Here is a 25,056-nt window from a genome sequence, read left to right on the forward strand (position 1 = left end):
ACCAGCCTGTACAGAAATACTTGTGGTTGTAAAAGTGATTGTAAAAGCCTGTAATTTTGTCCCTGGTAGAGTTCTTCATAAGAACTTCTTAGTATGTTTGTTACTGAAATAGTGTTAATATCTACACAGCATCCATCAAGTTCGTGATCCATGGTCACTGCTACTCTCTGAATTCCTTGTGGGAGGATTGATGCAGGTGGAGGAGGTGCTTGTCTTGAAGGAGTTCTGGGATGGACACCTGAGATGTGGTCCAGTCCCTCTGGCAGGTGATTTACCAGCTTTTGCCTATTTCTTAACATACCTGGGGAATCTGACACATCTGCTCATACACCAAGTCATTCCCATTCACTGCTTGCATGATCAGGGGTCACAGTAACCTTTTGGGTGTTTGGTCAACATTTCTCAGCATCACAGTAACATCACCACCAGCAGAATCTTCAGTGTCAACACCCAGAAATTTTGGAGATGAGCAAACGCCCCCGTTGGACTCATGCCCTGGGTTTTCACACCAAAGTAAATCCCAATTTCTTTTGGGTCAGTTGGAAACTCCCCAGCCAGTTGGGATGCTTGACTCCCTCCCTTACCACAGCTACGAGCCTGCCCTGATCAGCCCAGGTTAGAAACCTCCAAAACTCACTCTAGTGGACCATCACATGGCAATCAGCTGGGATTGTGAATCAAAACTTACTGATAAAGGTGTCAGAATCCCTCCGAGGTGTGGCACAGAGCAACTTCCAGCAGCCATTACTGCTATCGGAGAGCGCTTTATGTAGCATCCAGAGAAATTCCAGCAGAGTCCAGCATGAGGGACCCTTGTCATGGGACAGGAAGCACAGAGTGTACTAGGTGAGCTTTAATTACCATTACTGGCTTTGTGCTGTGTTCTGGCTCCCTCCCTGCACCAGGTTTATGGTCCCACCAGCTGCTGCTCCCCAAGCCGGCGCACTTCCCTTGTGCCATTGCAGCCCCCTCCCTTCTTCCCTCCCTCCCTCTCCCCTACTGTTGGCCTCTCACTGTGACCAGCAACCAGGTTTTGAGGACAGGGGCATACTCCTGGAAAAGCTGGCAGCCCACGGCTTGGACAGGGGCACCCTGTGCTGGGTCAGGAACTGGCTCGAGGGCCGGGCCCAGAGAGTGCTGGTGAATGGAGCTGCATCCAGTTGGCGACCGGTCACCAGTGGTGTTCCCCAGGGGTCAGTGCTGGGCCCAGTCCTTTTTAACATCTTTATCGATGATTTAGATGAGGGGATTGAGTGTATCATCAGCAAATTTGCAGATGACACCAAGTTGGGAGGGCGTGTCGACCTGCTGGAAGGCAGGAGGGCTCTGCAGAGGGATCTGGATAGACTGGAGAGATGGGCTGACTCCAATGGGATGAAGTTCAACAAGGCCAAGTGCCGGGTCCTGCACTTTGGCCACAACAACCCCCTGCAGTGGTACAGGCTGGGACAGAGTGGCTGGAGAGCAGCCAGGCAGAAAGGGACCTGGGGGTGCTGATCGACAGGAGGCTGAACATGAGCCAGCAGTGTGCCCAGGTGGCCAAGAAGGCCAATGGCATCCTGGCCTGCATCAGGAACAGTGTGGCCAGCAGGAGCAGGGAAGTGATCCTTCCCCTGTACTCTACATTGGTGAGGCCACACCTTGAGTATTGTGTTCAGCTCTGGGCCCCTCAGTTCAGGAAGGATATTGAGGTGCTGGAGCGGGTCCAGAGAAGAGCAACAAGGCTGGTGAAGGGACTTGAGCACAAGTCCTATGAGGAGAGGCTGAGGGAGCTGGGGTTGTTTAGTCTGGAGAAGAGAAGGCTCAGAGGTGACCTCATCACTCTCTTCAACTACCTGAAGGGAGGTTATAGCCAGGCGGGGGTTGGTCTCTTCTCCCAGGCAACCAACAATAGGACAAGGGGACATGGGCTCAAGCTCTACCAGGGGAGGTTTAGGTTAGATGTTAGGAAGAAATTCTTTACAGAGAGGGTTATCAGGCATTGGAACGGCCTACCCAGAGAGGTGGTGGATTCACCATCCCTGGAGGTTTTTAAAAAGAGATTGGACGTGGCCCTTAGTGCCATGATATAGTAATTGGAGTTGGATCAGGGGTTGGACTTGATGATCTTGGAGGTCTTTTCCAACCCAATCTATTCTATGATTCTATGATTCTATGATTCTATGATAGGTGCTGCCACAGCAGCTCCCTTGTGGTACAGCCCACACCAGTGAGCAGAATAGAGAGGAGTTCCAGCAGGGCAAGTGATCCCCAAATCAGACCCAAACCCCAATCCATGGCCTGCTGGGACCCGCAGCCCCCACCCACAGTGTGCTCTCCCACATGCTCGGGGCACCCTGTTCTCAAATGACAGGAGCACCACACATTCCCTGCTGCTCTTTAATGACTCCTGGCTGCCGCAGAGGGGAGGGGGCAGGCTGGCCTGTCCCGCCGCACCACGGGGGCTGTCACAGCTTCAGCTCGTGGGGCATGGGCTCCCCCCGCAGCCCGGCCAGCAGGTTGTTGGCTGCCAGCACTGCCATGGTGCTCCTCGTGGCGTACGTGGCGCTCCCGATGTGCGGCAGGATCACTGCGGGGACAGGAGGGACACCCATCACCTTCGCGGGCCGGGACAGCCCCTTTCAGGGTTGTGGGAGGTACAATACACATGTATGTGTTATTTACAAATTAATAAACAATTAGTATTACTATTATAATTTACATAATTAATACATATGTGTTAATTTTGTCCTGCTTGGTGGTGTTCCAGAGCTCTCAAATCTCCCAAGTCCTGCAAATTTTTCCAGAAAAGTCTCTGCTTTCATCCCTCCCCACGCTGTCTACTTTGGCAACCAAAGGAAACAAATAAAAAATGAGTTTTAGCAAAAAGATAAACGAAAAAAACCAGCTATGGATTCATATTTCATAAACAGACAGTCAAGGGCAGTTCCAAGTTTTCATGGATGTCCCCATGGTTTCTTTTTGGAATAGACATTCCCTGCTCCAGGAATGTCCTTCCTGGAAAGAGGACATCCTGCACAACAGCAGCCAAGCAAGTCCCTTCTTAGCTATCCTTCCTCACCTGACTCATCCTCCTCCAGAGAAGACAGGTGTCAGTCCTGCACCTGCCCTTCCCACCTGCTCCGCACTATGCAGGTAACAGCTGCCTGGGCTCGTGGTGGCTCAGCAGGTTGGCCAGCTTGGCAGATTGGCCAGTCAGCAGCACTCCAGAGCCCGAGACTCCTCTGGGCAGACTCGGCAACCCACTTTAGCCATCTGGGAAGCTTTCCTAGCAGAATATGTGCCCAGGAGCTTACAGAACACCTGAGCTGGGCAGAGCCTGAGCTGCGATTTGGGTTCCTGTTCAGGCACTTGCTGGTATTGGGCCTCCGTGAATTTCACACACTGAATGGAGACCCACCGGGAAGGTGCTAAACCTGAGTTGATACTGGCAGCTTTCTGGAGAATTAAAACAGCTCCCACACTTGTTTGACATTACATGGATGAGTTCTTACCCCACAGCAGACCCCCACATTGTACAGGAGCTCCCTACAGCCTAATTAAATATACCTGACTTGCCTGTCCTTCCATGCTTCCCTGACACCAGAGGGGTAACAGGGACAAGGGATGCCTGTCACACTTGCCAGTGGGCCCCTGAGGAGTGTGGGCAGCCCGGCAGAGCCGAGCTCTGGCCACCCTTCTGGACACTTACCACAGTTCTTGAGGGAGAGCAGAGGGTGGTCAGTGGGCAGTGGCTCTGGCGTGGTAACATCCAGGCCGGCAGCTGCGATCTGGCCCTGGGCCAGTGCATCATACAGGTCCTCCTGGTTCACCACGGCCCCCCTGGAGAACATGAGGAGAGAGGCTGGCATCACTGCCAAGGGTCCCACAGGCTCCCAGGGCCACAGCCCACCTGGGACAGCTCAGGCGGGTCCCCAGGGCTGCCTGATGGAGCTCAGACCCTCTCTGGATGTGCCTGAACCTCCCAGTGCAGCGAGCTGTTCCCGCTCCAGCTGCCTGCAGTGGGGGAAGAGCTGGGTGCTCCCTGAATAATTTATCTTGCCTTTGGCTGGATCCCAAGGGACCTTGGGAAAACATTCCCAGTGCCCATAGCCATTAAGGCTGTACATGCTGTCTGGACTCACAGCAGATCCTCTGCACCCAGAGCCCAGCGAGGTGACAGGCACACTCTCAGGCAGGGGACTGGGCTGCCAGTACCTGCTCGTGTTGACAAACACAGAAGTTTTCTTCATCCTGCTGAAGAAGTCCTTGTTGCACATTCCCTGGGTGGCTGGTGTCAGGGCACAGGTCACCACCACGAAGTCCGACTCCTCGGCCAGCCTTGTGAGTGGGACTGAAGGGAGGAATACAGGAATGTCCTGCTGCAGCTGACACCTGCCCTCAGCAAAGCTCCATGGGCAGCTGCAGCCTGACCCCTTCTCCTGTCAGGACACCTTGGTGCTCAGCCCGTGGGGACAGTGCCCAGATCCTTCCCCTCCTCCCAGGAGCAGCTGCCACCTTCCCTCCCACTTCCTTGTGGGAATGAAACGAATCACCAGTGGATGGACGCAGAGAAGGGCAACAGTGGCAGAACAGTTGCAGCCCATGGTTTTGGTGGGGGTCTGATAAGTCCCTGCACGTCTAGTCTTCACCCGGGTCAGAGAAGGCAGGTGCCTCCCTGTCACCCCCCACCACCTCGTGGGACCTGTCTGGGACTTGCTATTTCCTCCCTTGCTGCCCCCTCACACTGGGCACACCAAGGAGCCCCCCACAACTCCCAGCTGGTGCCCTCTCTCTGCTGGCCTGCCCTGCAAGTGACACCTCCGTGGAGCTGCCCCAGCCACAGTGCTCTGTGACTGCCGGCCGATGCTGGCCCTGACCCAGCGCTGTCCTTACCAAACTCAGCCCCAAACTCTGCTGCGCTTTCTGGTTTTGGGCCACTGCCAGTGTACAGAAACTTCTTGACCCCAAACGGCTTCAGGCGCCGGGCGACTGCCTGTCCTAGGAGGGACAGAGAAGGATGTCAGGGCACCACGGCTCCATGAGCTGCACAGGGACCAGCTCCTGAAGCCACTGAAGGGCCACTGTGGTGGGATCACTCCTGCCTGGCTGCTCCCAGCCTGGACCACAGGATGGGGAATGGAGATGGTTCCACTGTGGAAAAGGGCCCACGGGACACTGAACCCGCAGCTGCCCTCAGGAACAAACTGGGGAGCAAGGACAGGCCCAGCTGCCTGCTGGCAAAGTCCGCAGTTGGATGGTACCGAGTGCCATGTGGACTTTGCCACTGTTTGTTTAACTGGAGGCCAGGAGGACGATGTGCAGGTTGCTGCAGGGATTGCAGGTGGTGGAGGCACCTCAACGCTTGAGACTTCTAAGGCTGAAGCCTGATGAGCCAGCTCGTGGCTCTGGGAGAGGCTGCTGTGCAGCTTCCCTTGCTGTGCTCATGTTTAAACAGGTGAGCCTCGGGAACACCACCTTGGCTGAGTCAGAGAGTCCCAGAATGGTTTGGCTTGGAAGGAACTGCAAAGAGCATCTCGTTCCAACCCTCCTGCCATGGGCAGGGACACCTTCCACTAGCTTAGGTTAAAGGTGAAGCTCCAAAGCCACCCTGCCACTGCTGGACACACAGAAACCTGGCCCCTGAGCAGCACTTACCTATTCTGCCCAGCCCGATGATGCCCACCGTGCTGTCAGACAGGCCATATCCACACATCCACAGGGGCTTCCAGGTCGTCCAGCCGCCACTGGCAGAGAGGATGGGACAGGAACAGAGTCAGGGAGAGCCTGCTCAGAGCCCAGCCCGGGCACTTGGTGTGAGCTGGATGAAATGCTGGCTTTGGCCTGTGTCACCAGCCCCCTGTGGCTCAGCTCTGGAGCTGGGCCACCTGCAGCTGGCACTCACCTCTTGACCTGCTGGGCCGCCTCCAGCAGCCGTCGGCATGCCGAGAGCAGCAGGGCCACTGAGAGCTCCGCCGTGGCGTCCGTCAGCACGTCAGGGGTGTACCCCACACGGATCCCCCTGCCCGGACAGAGGGGGCTCTGGGGCAGCCTCGGCGTGCTCCCCTGGCCCCTCTGGGCTGGCTGCCAGCACTACACCTGTCCCAGGTGCTGGGGGACATCCCTCTGTCTCTCAGCCCTCCCACCACACCCTTTCCCCAGGTTGTCTTTGCCTTGCCCTGGAACCCAGAGGCTCCTCCAGCTCAGGAAAGGTGAGGTGACCCCAGATGTGATCTGTCAGGAGGGGAGTGCCTGCAGTTGGCAAACCCCAACCAGCCCCATGCCCTGCGGAAGCCCATCTGCCAGAAGGGACCGGCAGAGGGTATGCTGGGGAAGGGGTGCAGAGTGGGGCAGGGAGGGATCGGGGGGCAGGGGTTGTCAGAGCCGTGGGATGGTCAGCGGTGGGGTCGGTGGCGTTACCGCTTCTTGATCTCGTCCAGAGCGAGGTGGTCGAAGCCCACGGACATGGTGCTGATGACCTTCAAGCCGGGCCCTGCAAGACACGAGCAGCGCTGCCGAGCCTGTGCCGGGGGCCCGAGGGGAGGAGGCGGAGGGAAAGGGGGACCTGCACCCACCGGCCGCGTCCAGCACCTCGCGGTCGATGCGGTCGGAGAGCAAGCAGAGGAGCCCGCGCGTCCCCGCCACGCGCGACAGCAGCTCGGCCCGCGGCACCGGCTCCTCCGAGTCCCACTGCTGCACGCGGCACCTGCGGGCATCGGCCCGTCAGCCACCGACACCGGGACCCGCACCGGGGCCGGCACCGGGACCCGCACCAGGACCCGCACCGGGACCGACTGGCACCGGAACCCGAACCGGCACCGTCACGGACAGGCACCGAGATTGGCACAGGGACCGGCCCAGGACCGGCCCCGTGCTCACCCGCTCGCCTGCGACAGCACCCGCAGCCCCTCGGCCGGGATCCGCCGCGTCACAAACACCGACATGGCCGCCCCGAGCGCCCCTCCGGGCCCCGCACACCGACGGGAACGGACCGACAGACGGACGAAGGAGGCTCCGCCCATGGCCCCGCCCTCGGCTCCACCCACACGCAAAGGCCACCCCCCCGGCCACGCCCCCGCGCCCCCGACCTCGCCCACACCCTGGCCCCGCCCCAGGCCTCGCCCCCCGCGCAGCCTCGCGCGACCTCCGTGCGTGTGTGCACGTGTGTTCACACATGGACATGTGGCCATGCCTATATGTATCTATATGCTTTTACATGGATGGACACGTATGGACATTCCTACACACACCTGTGTTTATACCCAGCCATATGAGCATTCCCACGTGTGTATGTGTCACACATGGATACATGGCCATTCCTACACATGTATACATATGTACACTCATTCATGCATACACATATGTGTGCACAGCTCCTGGAAAAGCTGCAGCCCAAGGCTTGGACAAGTGCATCTTCCTGAGTTAAGGATTGTGTGGATGGCCCAGCCCAGACAGTGGTGCGAATGGTGCCACATCCAGCTGGTGTCTGGTCATTTGTGGTGTCCCCCAGGGATCAGCGCTGGGCCCAGTCCTGTTCAGTGTCTTTGCTGATGATCTTGATGAGGGGATTGAGTGCACCCTCAGCAAATTCACGGATGACACCATGTTGGGTGGGAGTGTTGAAGTGCTGGAGGGCAGGAAGGCTCTGCAGAGGGATCTGGACAGGCTGGATCCATGGGCTGAGGCTTATGGGGTGAAGTTCAACAGGACCAAGTGCCGCTGGATCCCTTGGCCACTTTGGCCACAACAACCCCATGAATGCTACAGGATGGGGCAGAGGGGCAGGAAAGTGCCCAGTGGGAAAGGCCCTGGGGGTGCTGGTGACAGTGGTTGGACATGAACCCAGGTGTGCCCAGGTGTGCAAGAGGCCAGTGGCCCCTGGACTGTCCCAGCCATGGGGTGTCACAGCCCCAGGACAGTGCCCGTCCCTGTGCTGGCACTGCTGAGGCCCCTCGTGTCCCATGTCCAGGTCTGGGCTCCTCAGACAGGAAGGACATTGAGGGGCTGGAGCGTGTCCAGGGAAGGGAACGGAGCTGGGGAAGGGTCTGGAGCAGCAGGAGGGGCTGAGGGAGCTGGGGGGGCTCAGCCTGGAGAAAAGGAGGCTCAGGGGGGACCTTCTGGCTCTGCAACCCCCTGACAGGAGGGGGGAGCCAGGGGAGGGTCGGGCTCTGCTCCCAGGGAACAAGGGACAGGAGGAGAGGGAACGGCCTGCAGCTGTGCCAGGGGAGGCTCAGGTTGGACAATCAGGAGGAATTTCTCCCTGGAAAGGGTGGTCAGGCCTTGGCAGGGGCTGCCCAGGGAGGTTTGGAGTGCCCATCCCTGGAGGTGTCCAAGGAAGGCCTGGATGTGGCACTCAGTGCTCTGGGCTGGGGGACAAGGTGGGGCTTGAGCACAAGGTGGACTTGATGGGCTGGAAGGGTTTTTCCAACTCCAGTGTTTCATGATTCAGTGATTCTGTGATATACACATGTGCATATACATTCTTTCAGACACATCCATGTAAGGTCCTATTTTGGGAGGAGTTCCCTCTGACAGCCTGGTGGCAGCTATGGAGGGTCCCAGAGGCCACAGGTGGTCTGAGTGCTGCCTCTCAAGGCACTGATCAGACACTGCTTGTTAATTAACCCAGATTTAAATTGTCTGGAGTCCTGACCTGAAACGTACTCTGTGACTGTAGGGAACCCAAGGGAGCCATGAGCTCGACAGGTAACACAGGTGTGTTGTGTCTGGGAACAAGCACAGGGGCGGATGGATAAAGACAACAAAGCTGTGGGCAAAGTGGAGTTCAAGGTACATGTCCCAGAACATCTCTCCGTGTGGGATTCCTTCTGCTGCTCCAGGTGGAATTTGTCTTTAATGTGATGCACCCTAAGATCTTGCTTTACGGTGAACTTGCCACTGGCTGCCGCATGAGAGGAGCCCCGAAGAAAAGATACAAGGACTCCCTGAAACAACATCTCAGCCTTGGCCATATTGATCACCATAACTGGTCTACTCTGGCCTCAAATCGGGAGGCCTGGAGACACCCCATCTATAACGCAGCTGTCTCCTTTGAGAACGCAGCAGGATCACCCTCGAGGAAAAAAGGCAATGCAGAAAGAACCGTGTATTGCAGAATACACCATCTAAGGAGTCTTTCTGCTGTGCCTTTTGCAATCGGATATGTCTGTCACGTATTGGCCTCATAAGCCACCAGCGTGCCTGTAGCAAATGTGGATAGAGCCTTCCCAAATCTTCGTTCGCGAAGCCTAGCCATGATGATGATGATGCACCTTCAGAGTGCTGTCAGATTACACCAGCAGAATCGATTTTAATTTTTAATAATTACCTGAAAGTTTATTTTATGCTACTGAGCTGGGTTATGGTTTGACCTGACACCTTATCTCCCGCCTTGATCAGGTAGATTTGTGTTGGAGAGCACACACCTGCTCTCCAGTGTGACACATCCGGGCTCATCCTGCTGGGTTTTCCCTTTCTGCTTCCCAGTATTGGTCCCCGCAGATATGGTGGAATTGCTACCTCAGGCTCTCTGGCAACTTCCAAGCACTGATTCAGTCCCTCCAGCCAAAGGGAGACCTCCAAAGAGAGTTTATTTACAAAATGAAGTGCACAATGCTGGCAAAAGTGTGGGTTTATCAATTAAAAACACCTTTAAACCACCTTCTTCATTGTGTGGCTTCAGAGTCCCCTGGCCCCCCTTGGTCCCTCTGGAGAGGTTGGGGTGCTGTGATCCCGCACTGCACCTCTCAGGGGTTCTTGGCAGCAGAGCCACAGGGTCCTCGAGGCTGGAGGCACCTCCAGAGGCCACCATGTGCACCACCTGTGTCTCTGCTTACCTTGCTGTGCCCACGTCCCCGCTACACCTGTGTCCCTGTGTGTCCATGGCTCCTTTCACCCTACTGCATCCACGTCCCTGCTGTACCCACATTCCTGTGTGCCTTGCTGTGCCTGTGTCTCTGCTGTGCCCGTGTCTCTGCTGTGCCCGTGTCCTTGTTGTGACCATGTCCCTGCTGTGCCCATGTCCCTGTTGTGACCATGGAGCAGATCATCCTGAGTGCAATCACACAGCACCTTCAGGATGGACAAGGGATTAGACCCAGCCAGCATGGGTTTAGGAGGGGCAGGTCCTGTCTGACCAACCTGATCTCTTTTTACGATCAGGTGACCCACCTGGTGGATGAGGGGAAGGCTGTGGATGTGGTCTATCTAGACTTCAGCAAGGCCTTTGACACTGTCTCCCATAATATACTTCTGGAAAAGCTGGTAGCCCATGGCTTGGACAAGTGTATCCTCTCCTGGATTAGGAGCTGGCTGGAGGGTCGGGCCCAGAGAGTGCTGGTGAATGGAGCTGCATCCAGCTGGCGGCCGGTCACCAGTGGTGTTCCCCAGGGATCAGTGTTGGGTCCAGTCCTGTTTAACATCTTTATTGATGATTTAGATGAGGGGATTGAGTCCATCATCAGCAAATTTGCTGATGACACCAAATTGGGAGGGAGTGTCGACCTGCCGGAAGGCAGGAGGGCTCTGCAGAGGGATCTGGATAGACTTGAGAGATGGGCTGATTCCAATGGGATGAAGTTCAACAAGGCCAAGTGCCGGGTCCTGCACTTTGGCCACAACAACCCCATACAGCGCTACAGGCTGGGCACAGAGTGGCTGGAGAGCAGCCAGGCAGAAAGGGACCTGGGGGTACTAATTGACAGGAAGCTCAACATGAGCCAACAGTGTGCCCAGGTGGCCAAGAAGGCCAATGGGATCTTGTCCTGTATCAAAAGTAGCGTGGCTAGCAGGAGCAGGGAAGTGATCCTTCCCCTGTACTCTGCGTTGGTGAGGCCACACCTTGAGAATTGTGTTCAGTTCTGGGCCCCTCAGTTCAGAAAGGATATTGAGGTGCTGGAGCGGGTCCAGAGAAGAGCAACAAGGCTGGTGAAGGGACTGGAGCACAAGTCCTATGGGGAGAGGCTGAGGGAGCTGGGGTTGTTTAGCCTGGAGAAGAGGAGGCTCAGAGGTGACCTCATCACCGTCTATAACTCCCTGAAGGGAAGTTCTAGCCAGGTGGGGGTTGGTCTCTTCTCTCAGGCACTCAGCAATAGGACAAGGGGGCACGGGCTTAAGCTCCGCCAGGGGAAATTTAAGTTGGATATCAGGAGAAAATTCTTTACAGAGAGAGTAATCAGGCATTGGAATGGCCTACCACCAGAGAGGTGGTAGATTCACCATCCCTGGAGATTTTTAAATGCAGATTGGACGTGGCACTGAGTGCCATGATCTAGTAAATGGACTGGATTTGGACCAAGGGTTGGACTCGATGATCTCGGAGGTCTTTTCCAACACAATTGATTCTATGATTCTATGATTCTATGATTCTATGATTCTATGATTCTATGTCCCTGTGTGCCCATGTCCCCGTGTGCCTTGCTAAGTGCTGCCACTTCAGGCTCTGCAATGCTCAGGAGTCCATCAGCTGGGTGAAATCCCACCTTCACTGGAGGGCAGGAGCGTGCTTGGGCTGTTGGACTGTTGCCACAAATTTATTTCTAAAGCATTTTTAGAGGTTTTCTGTAGAAAGGAAAGGCATATTATCCCCATTAGGGATTTCACCCACATCAGTTTCTTTAATACTCCTTAAGGGATACCTGGGATTCTGTATTTGGGAGCAATTGAAATGATGCTGTTCTAAGGAGTGATATTTTAATCTCTTTTTTAAAAAGAGACATTTAAAAGAAGGCTCAAAGCTCTACCTGGAGAGAATTCACAGTGGGCAGATCAACCTTTGCAGCCTTCGGGACAAGGGGTTGTCCAGGACAACAGCAAATCCTATAAACAGGAATAAACCAAAGCTTGTACCTCCATGGTGACAGTTTTCCAACCTCAAAACATGGTTTCTCCTTTTAATGCTCTCAATAGAAGCACAGCACCGTGCTCAGGGCAGTACCTGTGGCAGGGCAAGGGGCACAGGGACAAGGCACAGCAAAGGAAAGAAGGACATGGGTAACTACTGAGTATTTAGACAAAATGCAGAAAAAAGGCAGGCAGATGGCATGAATATTAGTGCATGGAAATTACTAACACTCTGAGAATTTCCCAGTGTACTTCTGACTGGTTTGGGCTTGCTTTTATAATTAATTTATGGAAAGGACCTAAATTGGGAATAAACACAATCTCACAAATCCCTCCTAATCTCTGCCTGTATTTTTGAAATGATACCCTGAAGGTATAGTTCCTCACAATGATTAAACTGCTTTTCTTTTAAGAATTAAAAGGGACCTTTTCCACACAGCCGTGTGGTGGGTGAGCAGCCAGACCTGCACTCTGACCTGCTCTAGATTTAATCTCTTGTTGGAAATGCCTGGATGGGGTATTTCCCCACTGGACTGCTGGATGCCAAATCTGCCAATACTTTAATTTTGGATTCATGTATTTTAATGCAAAATATGACCTGGTGTGTTGTCAGCCTCCTAATGACTCAGAAGCACTCAGTTATTAGCATAAATTTGGAAACTTCCTTGAAAATGAAAAAAAAAAAAAAAAGTGTATTTAATTAATTGGCTGCTTCTCCCTGCCAGTGGAAGCCAAGCTCTCTCCTGTGGGTGGGATGTGCAGAAGGTGCCCCAAGGTCTCCAGGGTGCACTGGCAGATTTGGGGCTCTGTTAGTTCGGAACAGCTCTTTGTGAGAGAAGGCTGGGGAGATTTGGCTTTGCCCCACACCTGGGCTTCAGGTGCTGCTGGCCCTGCTGGTGGGGCCCTGTGTCTCCCCATGGAGGGAAGGAGCAGCACAGGTGGGAAAGTGCAGCAGTGTCTGGAATGCTCCCCACTGGCTCTGGTGGGATACAGGCCCCTGGCGTGGTTATGGTTGTGGGGCTGTACCCGGGGAGGGTCTGGCACTGAAGACATGAGGCTGTGGGGAGCAAATGAGGATTTTTTTGCGCAGCTTATCATGCTTCAACATGGAAATCAAGATAAGAACTACCTGGGCCTCAGCCTGTCCCTGATTTGCCTGTGCAGGTCAATCATGCATAGGAGAAGCCTTTTCCTTGTCCCCTTCAGCAGCATCTCCATGTAACAGCCAAAGGGAAAACACTGCAGTGCCGGGGAACTCCGTCACCTTCATGGACATGGTGACATGGCGAAGCCACCCATCTGTAGCTGTAGGGCAGCCAGGCTGCACATCCCATTCCACAGTCTGTTGGTTGTGCTCCAGCAGCTCCAGGAGGGACCTGGAATGTGGCCAGATGGGTGACAGGAGCAGAGAATGATGGGGGATGACACGGCAGTGCCACAGCGGGTGTCACCGAGGACATGTGGCTGGGACCTCTCACTGCCCAGGGATGGCCAGCAACTCAGCCAGGAAGGAGAGATTTGGCAGTGCCAACCCCTCTGTGCCCCTGTGCCATTGCTGGGCAGAGTCCTCATGGCACTGTTCCCCAGGGCATTCCTTGCACATCCCTGGGGGTGCAGCTCCACCTTGCCAGAGCAGGTGCAGAAGCTGGGTTGTTTTTTGCAAATTCTGTATAATATATATAAAATATAATATATATTATATATATAAAATATATAGGATTATTTATTTCTCCCCTGATGCAGTTGTTTGCCCAATCACAACCTTCCCAGGGCTCTGCATGTTCCTTTTGCTCAACGTTTTCCTCCTATGCACAGGAGTGATGGGTTTTGACAGTTTTTATGTTCTTTGGGGAAAAAGGAGACAGAGTGTGAAAGACCAAAGGGGATTTTTATTTTCAGAATGTTGCTGCAGTAATTAAAATGTTTGGAAAGGCGTTCTGTTCCCAGAAGTAATAGATAGCTTTTCTGTTTTGCCCCATTAATTGCCATTAGTTAAATACATGTATTTTATAACATGTGTATTCACTCACCTGCTTGCTCTGACATTTAAATGCATGTTTGAATATGCATTATATCCTTTAATGCACAGTAATAATTTGGTACATTATTACAGACTCTTCCTGAGCTGCCCCTTCCCAGGGAGTAGATGTTTGTGTTGACTCTGGGGGTGCACAGCACCAGGTCTGGGGGTCACGGGGCTGGGCAGGCCCTCCTCTCCTGGGGGACCACACGCACTTGGGGTGACAGCCAGTGTTGGCTGCGAAAGGTCTGTGGAGGATGCTCAGGTTCCTTTTTCCCCTGCAGATCCCAGCTGAGGAGGCCCCAGTTTTGGCCGGTCATGGTCAGCACAGGCTCCAGACTTGGTGACCAAAGGGTCAACTCCTGGCAACCTTCACCAGGGGCTCTGTGTTCCTGGTTTTCAGAAAATGTTCATTGCACTGTCTTGATGGTAACAGCTGAAGCCTGCCTGGATGAGGAGAGCAGGACCACCAGCGTTTGGGGCACAACCATGAGGGTTTGGGGCAGGACAGGACAGGCTGTTCCTGTGATGGCTGCCACCTCTCAGCATGGCTTGGTTCTGCTTTTGGACTGTGGCACATATCAGCGAGAGGTCAGCAGAGTCTCCACCTGTTAGGGAGAGTGGGAAAAGCCTTTGTCAGGTCACTCGATGACTGAGGAGCACTTGGTATGTCTGGAAGCTCAAAAACCTTGACCAGAACACCCAGATAAATGTGATCTTCCTGATCTCCCACCCTTACCCTGTGCAAAACAGCTCCCAGCAGCTGAACTGGCGCTGGGTTAAAGATCAAATAATGAACTGGCACAGGGCATTGTGTTCCCAGGCATGCCTTTCCACTGCCTCCCTTCCTCATGCTACTGCTCTCAGATGCTCCTGGAGCCCCACCAGCCCCTGGGGATGGTCCCTGTGGGGATTACTTGCCCTGGAGAGCAGTGCTGAGCTCCCCATGGAGCCAGGCTGTGACACACAGCACCAGGGCGGCAGAGCTGGGGCAAACCCCAAGCAAAGTCGTGCAAGGAGAAAGGGACCCACACCCTTTGCCTAGAAGAGTTCCAAAAGGGAGTCCCAGCCCCATGCATGGGGTCCTTCCAGCGGACCCACGTCCTCACTGCAGCCATCAGTCTCTCGTGCGAGCCCTCTGTGAGCAGGAGGGGAGGGCACAGTCCTGTTCCCAACTGGCTGCACCCTCGGCAGTGCTGTGGCTGTGCCCCCTCCCCAGGAGATGTGTCTGGTGGCCGTGTTCCCAGCGATAGGTCCAGCTGCAGTTTCTGAGGAACAATGCACTCCTACTGTACAGTACCAGATTGTACATCAAAACTATTATTTCCAACATCTCTGGCTTAATTGTAAAACTATAATACAAATGACATTGGGGGTTTGCTGAAGTTAAATTTTAATAGCAAGCCAGTGCCCTTTTAATGACATTTTATACATTTAAATTGGTCATGATCCCTTTGGGAACAGTAATTTTATTCATGGAGATTATGTCTAATTTGAATATAAAAACACCACTAAAAAGATATTGGATTTGCTATTTTTCACTTGCTGGAGCTCTGGAGTCCAATCTTCCCAACTGACTGGGCTTTGGTGGATTAAAAACCCCAACAATCCCCCACCCCAGCTTCCTTCCAGCAAAGTGTGGTGTAGAGATCTGTGTATGCCAAACTGCCTCCGACACCGGCCTGTGTTGGCTCCCGGCAGGCTCCAAGGTGCTGCCACCTGGGCCAGCCCTCCCATGGTGCTGGGCATGGAGGGACGAGGGGCAGGAAGCCATGGGGCAACCACCCAGCACCGGCTGCAGCTTGTTTAGAGAGTTCTGTGTTCTTCTGCAGCCCCTGTGCAGATCCTGGTGCAGCTACACTGGTGCCTGCTGGGGATGGCAGCTGCCTTCACCATTATTCCCCTTTCCTGTGCTGGAGCTGCCCAGAGTGTCCCAAATCCAGTGCCAAACTAACATGACTCCTGTCAGATTGGCAAGTAGCTTGGCTGAGGTTGTCCTTACCCGGCAGAGGGCAAGGAGGGGCCTGGCTGAGGCTGCACTTTGGCAGCAGCAGCCCCACTTGTCCTTTCAAGTGACAGCACAGTTAGAGAGGGACAGTGGGCAAGCACAGCTCCACAGGGACTGTCACTCACCCCGGCCATGTGAGGTATCCTTGGTGGCTGCTGCCCCTCTGAAGAGCAAGGGGCACTGGCACAGCACAGCCAGGGATGTCCATGGGCACCCAGGTGTCTCCTGCAGAGGCCGGGTGTCCTTGGTGGGGAGGATGCTGAGCAGAGGTGCCAGCCTGGTGGAAGCACCCTGGGGTCTCCTCTGTCAGGGTGGCTGGTAGAGGACCGATGTCGGTTCCAGCTGTCCTGGCTGTCCCTTACAATGCAGAGCACATGCCTGCTGCATGTGGGACTGCAGGAGAAGGAGACACAGCGGGTGGGTGAGGTCTGTGGATGAAAAAATGGTTTTTTTCCACCCAGGGACCAGAATAAAGCCACTGGGGTGTTGAAATCCCTTGGCTCCTCAGGTGAGGAGACCCATGCACTGGTGGAGAGGCAGGTGCCTGTGGGGGTCTGGGGCATGGCTGGCCAGGGTGCCAGCAGGAGGGACGGCACAGCCGAACCCTCGGCACGTGGGGCTGATAACGGTGCCAGCGCCGACGGGCGCTGCACAAAGCAGCAGCCTCATCTCTGAGTCGGGATAAACTGTTTGGCCTTTGGACAAGATTATTTCTGTTCAGAACACGATTGTTATCACTTAATTGAAAATAATTATCCAATGCAAATTGGCTTCAAGTTGGCAGCTGAGTTTAGACAGCACGTTTCCAAGCTGTCCTGAGGAGAGCTGAGCAAGAGGCTAAGACTGTCCACAGGGCTTGAATAGGGAGAATACGGGGGAGGCAGATTTTCCCTTTGCAACACCTGCACCCCCCAAGGAAAATGGGGGGGCCTGCCTGGTGTTTTCATGAACCAGGGTCCTCCTGTTTGCCTTACCAAAGCAGCCACTCTGACAGTAGTGGGAGCATTGGTGCTGGAACCAGCTGCTCGAGAAAGCTCTGCTCAGGTGTGCCAGGGACATTGTTCACAAGCCTGTATCCCACCTGGCAGAGTCTGCTCCCAGGATTTCGTCACATGCAGGAAGCAGCTCTCCTGCTGCTGTTGGCTAGGAGAGCTGCAGTGTGGCTGGTGCCATAGAGGGGCTGGGGCACAGCTAGAATGTAGAAACCTCTGAAGAGTCCAGCAGGAACGGCCCCCCTGGAGCTCTGACCCAATCAGGCACCAAAGCCTCAACTAGGCTTGGTCCTCTTCCACTGGACCTGTTCTGCCACACACAATCAACCTGTCACTCCAAACGTCACCTGTGTCTGCAGGTTCTCATCAGCGAACCGAGGAGAACCAGAGACCCCTGCTTGGTGTCTCTGTGTAATTTCCCACCCCCCCGCACACTCCTCAGTGGGGTGAACCTTCCCCTTCTGGGGTCCCTGTGGCCACTCCTGCCTGCAGGCTCCGTCGGCAGTCTGGGGGCTTCCTGCAGCTGCTGCACCTTTGGCGTTTTCTCCTCTTCCTCTTCCTTGTTTTCTGCCTGAGCAGGTTTGGATTAGACAAGACCTTCCCAAATGGACACAATGCCCATGCCAGTGCACAAATACACCAGAGAATACTGGGTTTCCACAGCAGTTTTTCTATGATTTGACCAGTCTGGCAGGTTAATTAAAAAAAATCCCAATGTTTAAATGCAGTTTCATCAGGAGAAGTGTAAAACCTCTGTAAGAATCTCTGTCAGGACTTTTCAAACCCTGCAAAGCACAATTAGACACAGTCAAATATTGCCCCGGTTAAAGACTATTAATTTTCCTTACATTTGTCATGAATTAATTTTTTCCGCCTGTATCAACAGTGCTTCCTTTATAAATACAACTGGCTCCTTTACATTGAAAAATTAAATTTGCTCTGATAATGAACCAAGGTGCTAATAATCATTTTGCAATGCAAAAAAAGTGCAATTACTGGCTGCTGTGCCAGGCAGTGCCATGGATGGTTGTCGCTGACCCTGCTCTGTCACTGTCACCCATGTTCCCATCCAGAAGGTGCAGCATGAGAGCCCTGGGTGCTCAGGTGGCAGTGTCCACCTGTTCAGGTGAACTGAACCTCAGGTTTGCTCAGTGTCCTTGCTCAGTGACATGTGGGGTGGAACAAGGTCTGTTGGTGAGAGTGAGCCCAACTCGAGGCACAGGGATCTGTGTGGTCACCGTGCACCACTAGAGCTGGGTATGGCATGGCCACAGACGCACAGAGTTAAGTGACATTCCCAGCAGATTCTACAACAGTTGGACAGAGAGACTGACATTTCTGGTAGACTTCAGGGAAAGGAACACTTTTAGGAGGAGCCAGCCCTGTGCTGTGTCACAAAGACACATCCAATTCCTCCCACAGCTGTGCCACAGACACAGACACCTCAAATCACAGTGCTCCTTTCTTCCTCAACCTCACTGTGTAGTGGCTGCAACAAATGATGGACCCAATACTCCCTTTTCCCCTCTTCACTCCTGGGACACCTGCCCCCATTACCCAACAAGACTCTGACCTTCTGATCCATCCATCTTGTCTCCTCTGCAGCGCCAGGGCTGAGCTGTGGCCCTTTATTTATTCACGCAATGTAGGTTTCCTCATGCTGCTTCACCACTGCACATCAACTGTGACCTCGAGACACCGTCCTCTCCTGGGATGAACATGTTTTCCAGTCCCAGGCATCTCTGGAGTAAGGGCTGACAGTTCTTTAAAGCGGGGGGGAAGCAGGCGGGAGGAGTGACAGGCTGAAGTACATTGTGATTTAATAGGATAAAGCAGAGCTTGATGGAAGCTCAGCCGACCATTCCGGGCCCAGCATAGGACTGTAATGCAGAGCTGCCCTTTCACAGCACCTGACGTACTGATATTTGTGCTGCTGGAAAATCCATCACCCCTTTTTGCCATTTTTCTCATCCTCTGTTCCTCACTGAATACAAACATATCTCCTGCTGCATTATTCTTGCACTGAGCTCTGTAAGATCCATCAGCTGCCTGACAGAAGCCTTACTGGGAGTGCTGGGTGGCACTGGTTACCAGTGACAGCTGGCACTAGACACAACCTGCTTTGTCCCAAGCCGTGCCAGACAGAGCCCTGGGCGCCAGTTTCTGTCACACCTGATTTACCCATGTGCTTGCCTGTAGAACAAACCAGCCTCCTTTGTGTCCCTCTTTCCCAGCTAGCAGCATTATCCAGACTCCTTGGTTCTCCCCCAAATGCTCTGGTGGGTGCTCCACTGCAGATTCCTGCAAAGCCCAACACCAGTCAGTGCCGGGGCTGATGTTGTTACCTGCTGGGACCCAAATACACCTGTGGGTTATGCCCCAGGTTGGATGTCCAGCTTCAGGATCTCGTTTCTTTTCCCACAGCGGCAACAAATCCCGGCCTGTGCTGAAGGGGGCTGAAGGATGTTCCCTCACCCAGCTTCCATCTGCTTCCAAGTGTCATTGCATCACCTTTTTCCCTTCCCATGGCTCAAAAAACCTGCTTTCTCTGTCTTTTACTCACTGTCCTGCAACCGCAAGCAGCAGACATCTATCAGAGCAAAGGCTCTGCAGGGCTGGGTACCTGCACGACTCACAGGGACATCCAGAGGCAGTTTTACCACAAACACATCATCTGGTGCTGGCAGCAGGTTCTGCCAGTGACAGGCAGGAGACACAATCTGTGGCCAGGCTTCAGTGGGTCTCACCCAAGTACCTGTGTAGGTCACCTGGCCTAAATTCCCTGTCACTACCTTCCCAAGGCAAGGCAGGTTCTGCCCACCAGCACCCAATGGGGTTTGAAAAATTCTGTATCAGTTGCCCAAGGTGAAATCTTCTTGGCTGAAGCCACTGAACATCAGAGAAAGAGCTCAGGACTCCTGGCTGATCTGAATCCTGCCATGCTGCCGAGGCACCTGCTCATCAGGGGAGGAATTCGGAAGAACTCTGACTTGCTCCACACCTGACCACCCTCTGGGACTGCACATGGTGACATAAAGGCACCTCTTATGTGCAGGAAATTCACTCCCTTCAAGACAACTTAGTTGGACAGGTGATCAAACTGACCCATCAGAAAAGCTGGAGTTCATCTTGATACCTCACCTAAAAGGATCCTTCTCCATGAATGCCAGGTTTATGCTGGTTTGTCTAAAGGCCAATGGAACTTTTACTCAAATAGAACCCAGTATTGAAAACCAAAAAGGGACACAAAACACAGTGCCCAGGAAAAGAGTAATTTCCATGCTAAGGGCAAGCATTTTTGGGGATGGAATTAATTTTTTTTCATTAAGGTTAAAACCGATTTTTTTGTGGTATCTCATGAACTTTTCAATCAAGCAATCAATGAAGTTAAGCAAAAATCAATTTTTGTTGCCAAGTACACGCTGAAGCAAAGCTGGCCATTATGTTCCCAAGTACTCTGCAGGTGTAGCTCTGCCCCAAACACCTCTGAGATGGGGTGAGAGGATCACCAGAATGCCTGTGTTCTCACTGGAGACTTTGCCAAACAAAAACCTGATGAATTTGGGGAGTACCAGTATGGGATACCACTGGCAGAATGACAGCCCTGAATTTTAACAGGTGCCATTTCCCTTTGCAGGTACCCTTGAAGGGTACAAATAGTTTCTAATTTTAAAACAGAACTGCAGCATGAGGAGAGGACTTGCACCTCAGTGACACTGTGCTGTTAGTTACCATCAGCCGCTCAGAAAAGGAGTGGCTACAGTAGAGAGCAGGGCACAGAGCAACAAGGTATAGTAATTTCCTTTTCAAAACAGTAGAGTATAAATACTATCCTTTTTTTCCTTTTCTCTTGCCTAAGGTGACGGTTTCAGCTCAGGAAAGAGAACACAACACTGCTTTCAATTATACTTGGAATGCAGGGAAATGAAGAACAAACCCACTTTTTTTCATATTCCTCATGTAAAGTTTTATTTGGCTTAGTCCTTTGATGAAGCATTTCATTCTTACAAACCTTAACACAACACGCTGAATTCCAGTGTACAAAAATAACTGTATTTGAAAAAAATTATTAAATTTTAGCACAGTATGACTGGAATCAAGTATGTTCTTCATACTCTGCTCTCTTTTCTCCAGAAACAGCTTCCACATCAAGGGGAACAAGGACGGATTTAGTGTGAGATGTAAACTCTGTTCCAGGCTCAGCTGCTCACTCTGCCCAGCTGGCAGGGGCAGGGATGGGGTTCGGGGGAGCCCCAAGAGCTGAGCACCGAGGGCAGTGGATTTGTGGTGCCACATGAGAGTGTGAGGCAGGAAACTGCTGCATCCCAGAGTGCAAAGCAGCAACTTGGCTGCCCCTTCCAGGAAGGAGGGAAAGTGCCAAGTTCCCCTCTGCGCTCTGGAGAGGAATGATGGCTGGGGGTATGTGCTTTACCCCCCACGTTCCTGCTCTCCATCCTGACCCCTCCTCATGCAAGTCTCCCTGGCGCCGGCTCCGAAGGCGCCGTGTTCGATGGCAGCAGATCCTGCTCTGACAGCAGAACCACATCTCACCAGTGAAGAAACGGACCCTGCCAAATCCAGCATGCCCCCCACAATCCCCAAGCAAAGAAAAGAAACATACAGCCTATTCTCGAACCACCCCACGTGGGAGCACCGGGACCCACTGGCCACAGCAACAGTTCTCAGAGACAGAGTGGTCTGAGTATGTGTCCGGCATGCTGGCTCAAGGATGGGTTCAAATTCATGTGCTAAGAGAGAGACAGAAATAAAGAGAAGGCAGAGCCAGAGCCAGCAAATACCAGTGCTACCTGCCCATCCCCCTATTACCAGGATTTCTGTTTGGACTTCTTCCTCTTCTGTTTTATGAGGAATAGATTGTCCTTGCTGTCAGGACTAGCATCTTTCTGCTTTTTCCATTTCTTCTTCCTTTTGACACCTTCCAGAGGCTCCTGCACACACCCAGCCTTTCTGCCTGAGAACGCCTGAAAAATGGACTTGTGCCGAACCCTGCCACCCTTGCACACCTGCTGCTTGCACCCCCGAGGGAAGTCTCCCTCTGCGTCACAGCGCATTTCAACACCCCTCCTGTTCATCTTCTCTCGGGATTTCCCTGCCTGGGACACCTTCATCTTCTTGTACTGCTCGCCATCCCTGTTCAGTTTCCCGTGTTGTCCTTTCCAAGGTTTGCTCTTTTTCTTGTGGCTGTGCCCCTTGAGCTGTTCTTCCTGCCATGGTGTTTCGGGCTGTTCCGGCAGAAGGCCAGCTTCCTGCAGGTCTGGAAAACAGAGCCTATTAGTTCCAAACCTAAAAACCCCAAAACCTGGTGGCCAAGCCATCACAGCTCTCCTTAAGTATGTATGAATTGGACAAAAATTTATCTCTGACAGATATTTTCATGTCACCAGCCTATAATCTAAACAAATTACGATTTAATTCCCTTCCTGTTATTTTATGGCATTTTTAATGTCTGTGGATTTCTCATAATTAAAACTTGACAATACCCACCGAGTGACTTTGACATAATCAATTTCCATGATAGACATGGATGAATAAAGTCACAAATCTTTTACTACTACCAGACTACCTCTTCAAAGCCATGCACCTTTTCCTGATGCTTGAAAATAATTCCACAATGTTTCTAAAAAGCAGCAAATGGAGAACTGAAAGGTGGGAGAGATCTCCCAAACCACACCGTACCTGCCACCTTTCTTTTTAACCTATTTGCTCTCCTCTTGATATCGCATTCATCATCGTAGTAGTAGACGAAGGGAGAAGTGGGGAACATGTTCCCCTGCATCCGCTTCTCCGAGCACTCCTGCAAAACACATTTCAGGTCACCAGAGTCGGCTAAGTGTCAATTTTCCTGGAAGAGAAATGGGCCAGGTCCTGCAGGGGCTGGTCTGTACCTGCAGGGGGTGTGGCCAGCACTGACATTTTCATTACCAATCCGTAATCCCTCCTGTGCATGCCCAAACGCTGGGACTGTGTGAGCACACAGCAGGAGTCCTCTGTCTTTCTGCAGTTACCACACGTCTGTAGCCTCCCCCAGCAGACAAGAAGGAGCAGGTGAGGACAGGTGAGTTGCTGACAGTGCTGTTGGACACAAGGACTGGGCTGTCCCACTGCAAGGCAGGACCCTGACACTCGCTCCGCTGCTTCCCACTGCTCCCACACACCCGGCCCCCCTGGAGACAAACAGTGCCATGGCAGAGCAGCCCTGGCACCTGGCTCATTTGGGGTGAAGCCATCTGCAGAGGGGTGGCAGGCCAAAAGGGGGTGAGAAGCAATGCCAAGGCAGGATCTCCCCTGACAGCAGCCAGGGTGGGCACTTCAACCATGTGCCATGTTCTCATAGGGACAAACCAAAAGTAAATCCCGCTTCAGGATGGTGTGCAGGGAAGAGGAAGAGGAAAAGGAAGAGAGCCCTGAACAGTCAGCTGAGGTAAGAAAGGGGCTGGCTCCGACACCATGTGCGTGTCAGCCTATTCCCCAAACTCTTGGATCAGGCATGTGAATTTTTTCACTGGTGTACACACAGTTTTAGCCATGTCTTGTAAGCCAGGCGGACTGGGATGCTTCCCACAGTTCTGCCTTTTTTCCAGGTACCATGTAACAAGGTGCTTTATTATCCTTGCAAACTGCTTGCTACCTGCTGTGCTTTGCTTCACCACCTTTCTCTTCTTAGATACTGCATAGATCATAGAAACGCAGAATCCCAGAAATGTTTGGGTTGGAAGGGACCAAAGCTCATCCAGTTCTACCCCTTGCCATGGGCAGGGACACTTTCCACTAAATCAAGTTGCTCCAAGCCCCATTCGACCTGGCCTTAAACACTTCCAGGGATGGGGCAGCCACAGACTCTCAGGGCAACCTGTGCCAGGGTCTCACCATCCTCACAGCCAAGAATTTCTTCCTAACATCCAGCCTAACTCCACTCTTTCCCAGTGTGAAGCCATGGTAGTGAGCTCTGTGCCTCACAATCTCCAGGAGCTGTCAGGAGCTTTTGCCCACCTGGTGTCTGCACCACAGGGCCAGCAGCTCTCCTGCATGTGCCATTGCTACCCCTCAGTGCCACTCGGGCACTCCCTGTCGCTGTGTGTCCTCCTGCCCGCCTCCCTCTCCCTTCCAGAGGCGCAGTGCACCAGAGATGCAATTTGGATGTATTTTGTATTTCCCAGCTTCTATTTGGCATGCGCTTGGCTGAAATTTAATGAAGAATCCCTTTTTTTGCCTGTTTCTGGGAATGGTGTGCACATGGAAAGATCTGGTATCTCTGTCCTCTTGTGTTGCTATCAGCTCATCCCCTTTCACTCAGTCATTGCTCAAGCTGTTTCTGCTCTTTGTACACTAGTAAAAATACGTTGTCTTTCTGAACTTCGAGAGCCATAAAATGTTCTCGAGTCACTTCATTCCCTTGCTGATTTTATACAGTTTCTACCACTTCGTATGCAAGTAATTACCACCAGCTCCTCCCATATAATTTCTAATTATTTTTACAGCAGCCTTAAAAATTAAATAATTAATTTACAGCATCCCTAATAATTACTAATTAATTTTACAGCAGCCTTACTTGTATCCATGTACGGCTGTCTTCTTCTGGTGTAACTTTCTGACAGTTTAGTAAAATTAAAGTAACCTAAAGGCCCAAGCTTTTAACAAAACATATTGGGTAGTTGTAGGGGCTGACACACAAGAGCAGGTGGAAGGGAAGGGAGGAATTTGCTTGCAATTTGCTGGTTTTAAGCCATAGAAAACAATAAACTAAACCCATTCAGTGCCTGAATAGCATTCATTTTCTGGAATACTTGTGGCTCCTGCCCTTATTCCATGAAAGAAAAACCTCAAATATTTGCTTTGTGTTGGCATTTGCAGGTACAGAGCTGAACTTCTCACAACAGGCACTGAAAAAGGTGATAAATATCATCAAAACAGCCTGGAAGATGCAGCACACCTCCCATTTTTACTGAAGCCACTTAAAGCTCATGATGTCTCCCTCACCAGGCTACACCTTACAGAAGGGTGATGCCAAACTTAATGTTGAATTAAACTAAGAAAAGACAAATCAGAATCATAACAAGCAGGCAGAACTGGAACGTTCCCAAAACAGCATTCAAATGGGTGGGCTGATTGAATGGTTGGGTGAAAAAACTGATGTGATGTTGAACGTGGCAGTGAGGCACTAATGGGAAAAAAGAAAGGAAAAAAAAGAAAGGAAA

At 52.6% G+C, this 25,056-nt stretch overlaps 2 protein-coding genes across 6 annotated transcripts in view; both read right to left on the reverse strand.

The window, feature by feature from the left end:
* Positions 1–2,365: 2,365 nt before the first annotated feature.
* GRHPR (glyoxylate and hydroxypyruvate reductase) lies at positions 2,366–7,016 on the reverse strand. Of its 2 annotated transcripts, none has more exons than XM_064642366.1 (9): positions 6,859–7,016; positions 6,555–6,685; positions 6,400–6,472; positions 5,885–6,001; positions 5,638–5,726; positions 4,876–4,980; positions 4,198–4,333; positions 3,692–3,822; positions 2,366–2,569 (listed from the first exon to the last, which is right to left on the reverse strand). In XM_064642366.1, exons 1-9 carry the CDS (start codon positions 6,999–7,001, stop codon positions 2,448–2,450), a joined length of 1,047 nt encoding a protein of 348 aa, XP_064498436.1. In that variant the 5' UTR covers positions 7,002–7,016; the 3' UTR covers positions 2,366–2,447. The 2 variants fall into 2 exon arrangements, with proteins under 2 accessions (XP_064498436.1, XP_064498435.1); XM_064642365.1 differs by lacking the exon at positions 2,366–2,569 and adding an exon at positions 3,029–3,268.
* Positions 7,017–20,871: 13,855 nt separating this feature from the next.
* ZCCHC7 (zinc finger CCHC-type containing 7) overlaps positions 20,872–25,056 on the reverse strand; it is an 86,513-nt gene continuing 82,328 nt past the window's right edge. For all 4 annotated transcript variants that reach the window (XM_064642478.1, XM_064642476.1, XM_064642477.1 and 1 more), the window contains exons 10-11: positions 22,538–22,655; positions 20,872–22,115 (exon numbers count right to left, since the gene is read on the reverse strand). In XM_064642478.1, coding sequence (XP_064498548.1) covers positions 21,664–22,115; positions 22,538–22,655 — 570 coding nt within the window. In that variant the 3' untranslated portion in view covers positions 20,872–21,663. The remainder of the gene's footprint in view (positions 22,116–22,537; positions 22,656–25,056) is intronic.

This window comes from Pseudopipra pipra, chromosome Z (genome assembly GCF_036250125.1).
Source record: "Pseudopipra pipra isolate bDixPip1 chromosome Z, bDixPip1.hap1, whole genome shotgun sequence".
NCBI classification, from domain to species: Eukaryota; Metazoa; Chordata; class Aves; order Passeriformes; family Pipridae; genus Pseudopipra; species Pseudopipra pipra.

Coding starts and splice junctions, on each gene's coding strand:
- GRHPR (XM_064642365.1), bottom strand. CDS start 7,001: ATGGGCGGAGCCTCCTTCGTCCGTCTGTCGGTCCGTTCCCGTCGGTGT. Junction 5,727..5,884: donor GCGGCCCAGCAGGTCAAGAG/GTGAGTGCCAGC, acceptor CCTCTCTGCCAG/TGGCGGCTGGACGACCTGGA. Junction 4,334..4,875: donor AGAGTTTGGGGCTGAGTTTG/GTAAGGACAGCG, acceptor TCCTCCCTTCAG/TCCCACTCACAAGGCTGGCC.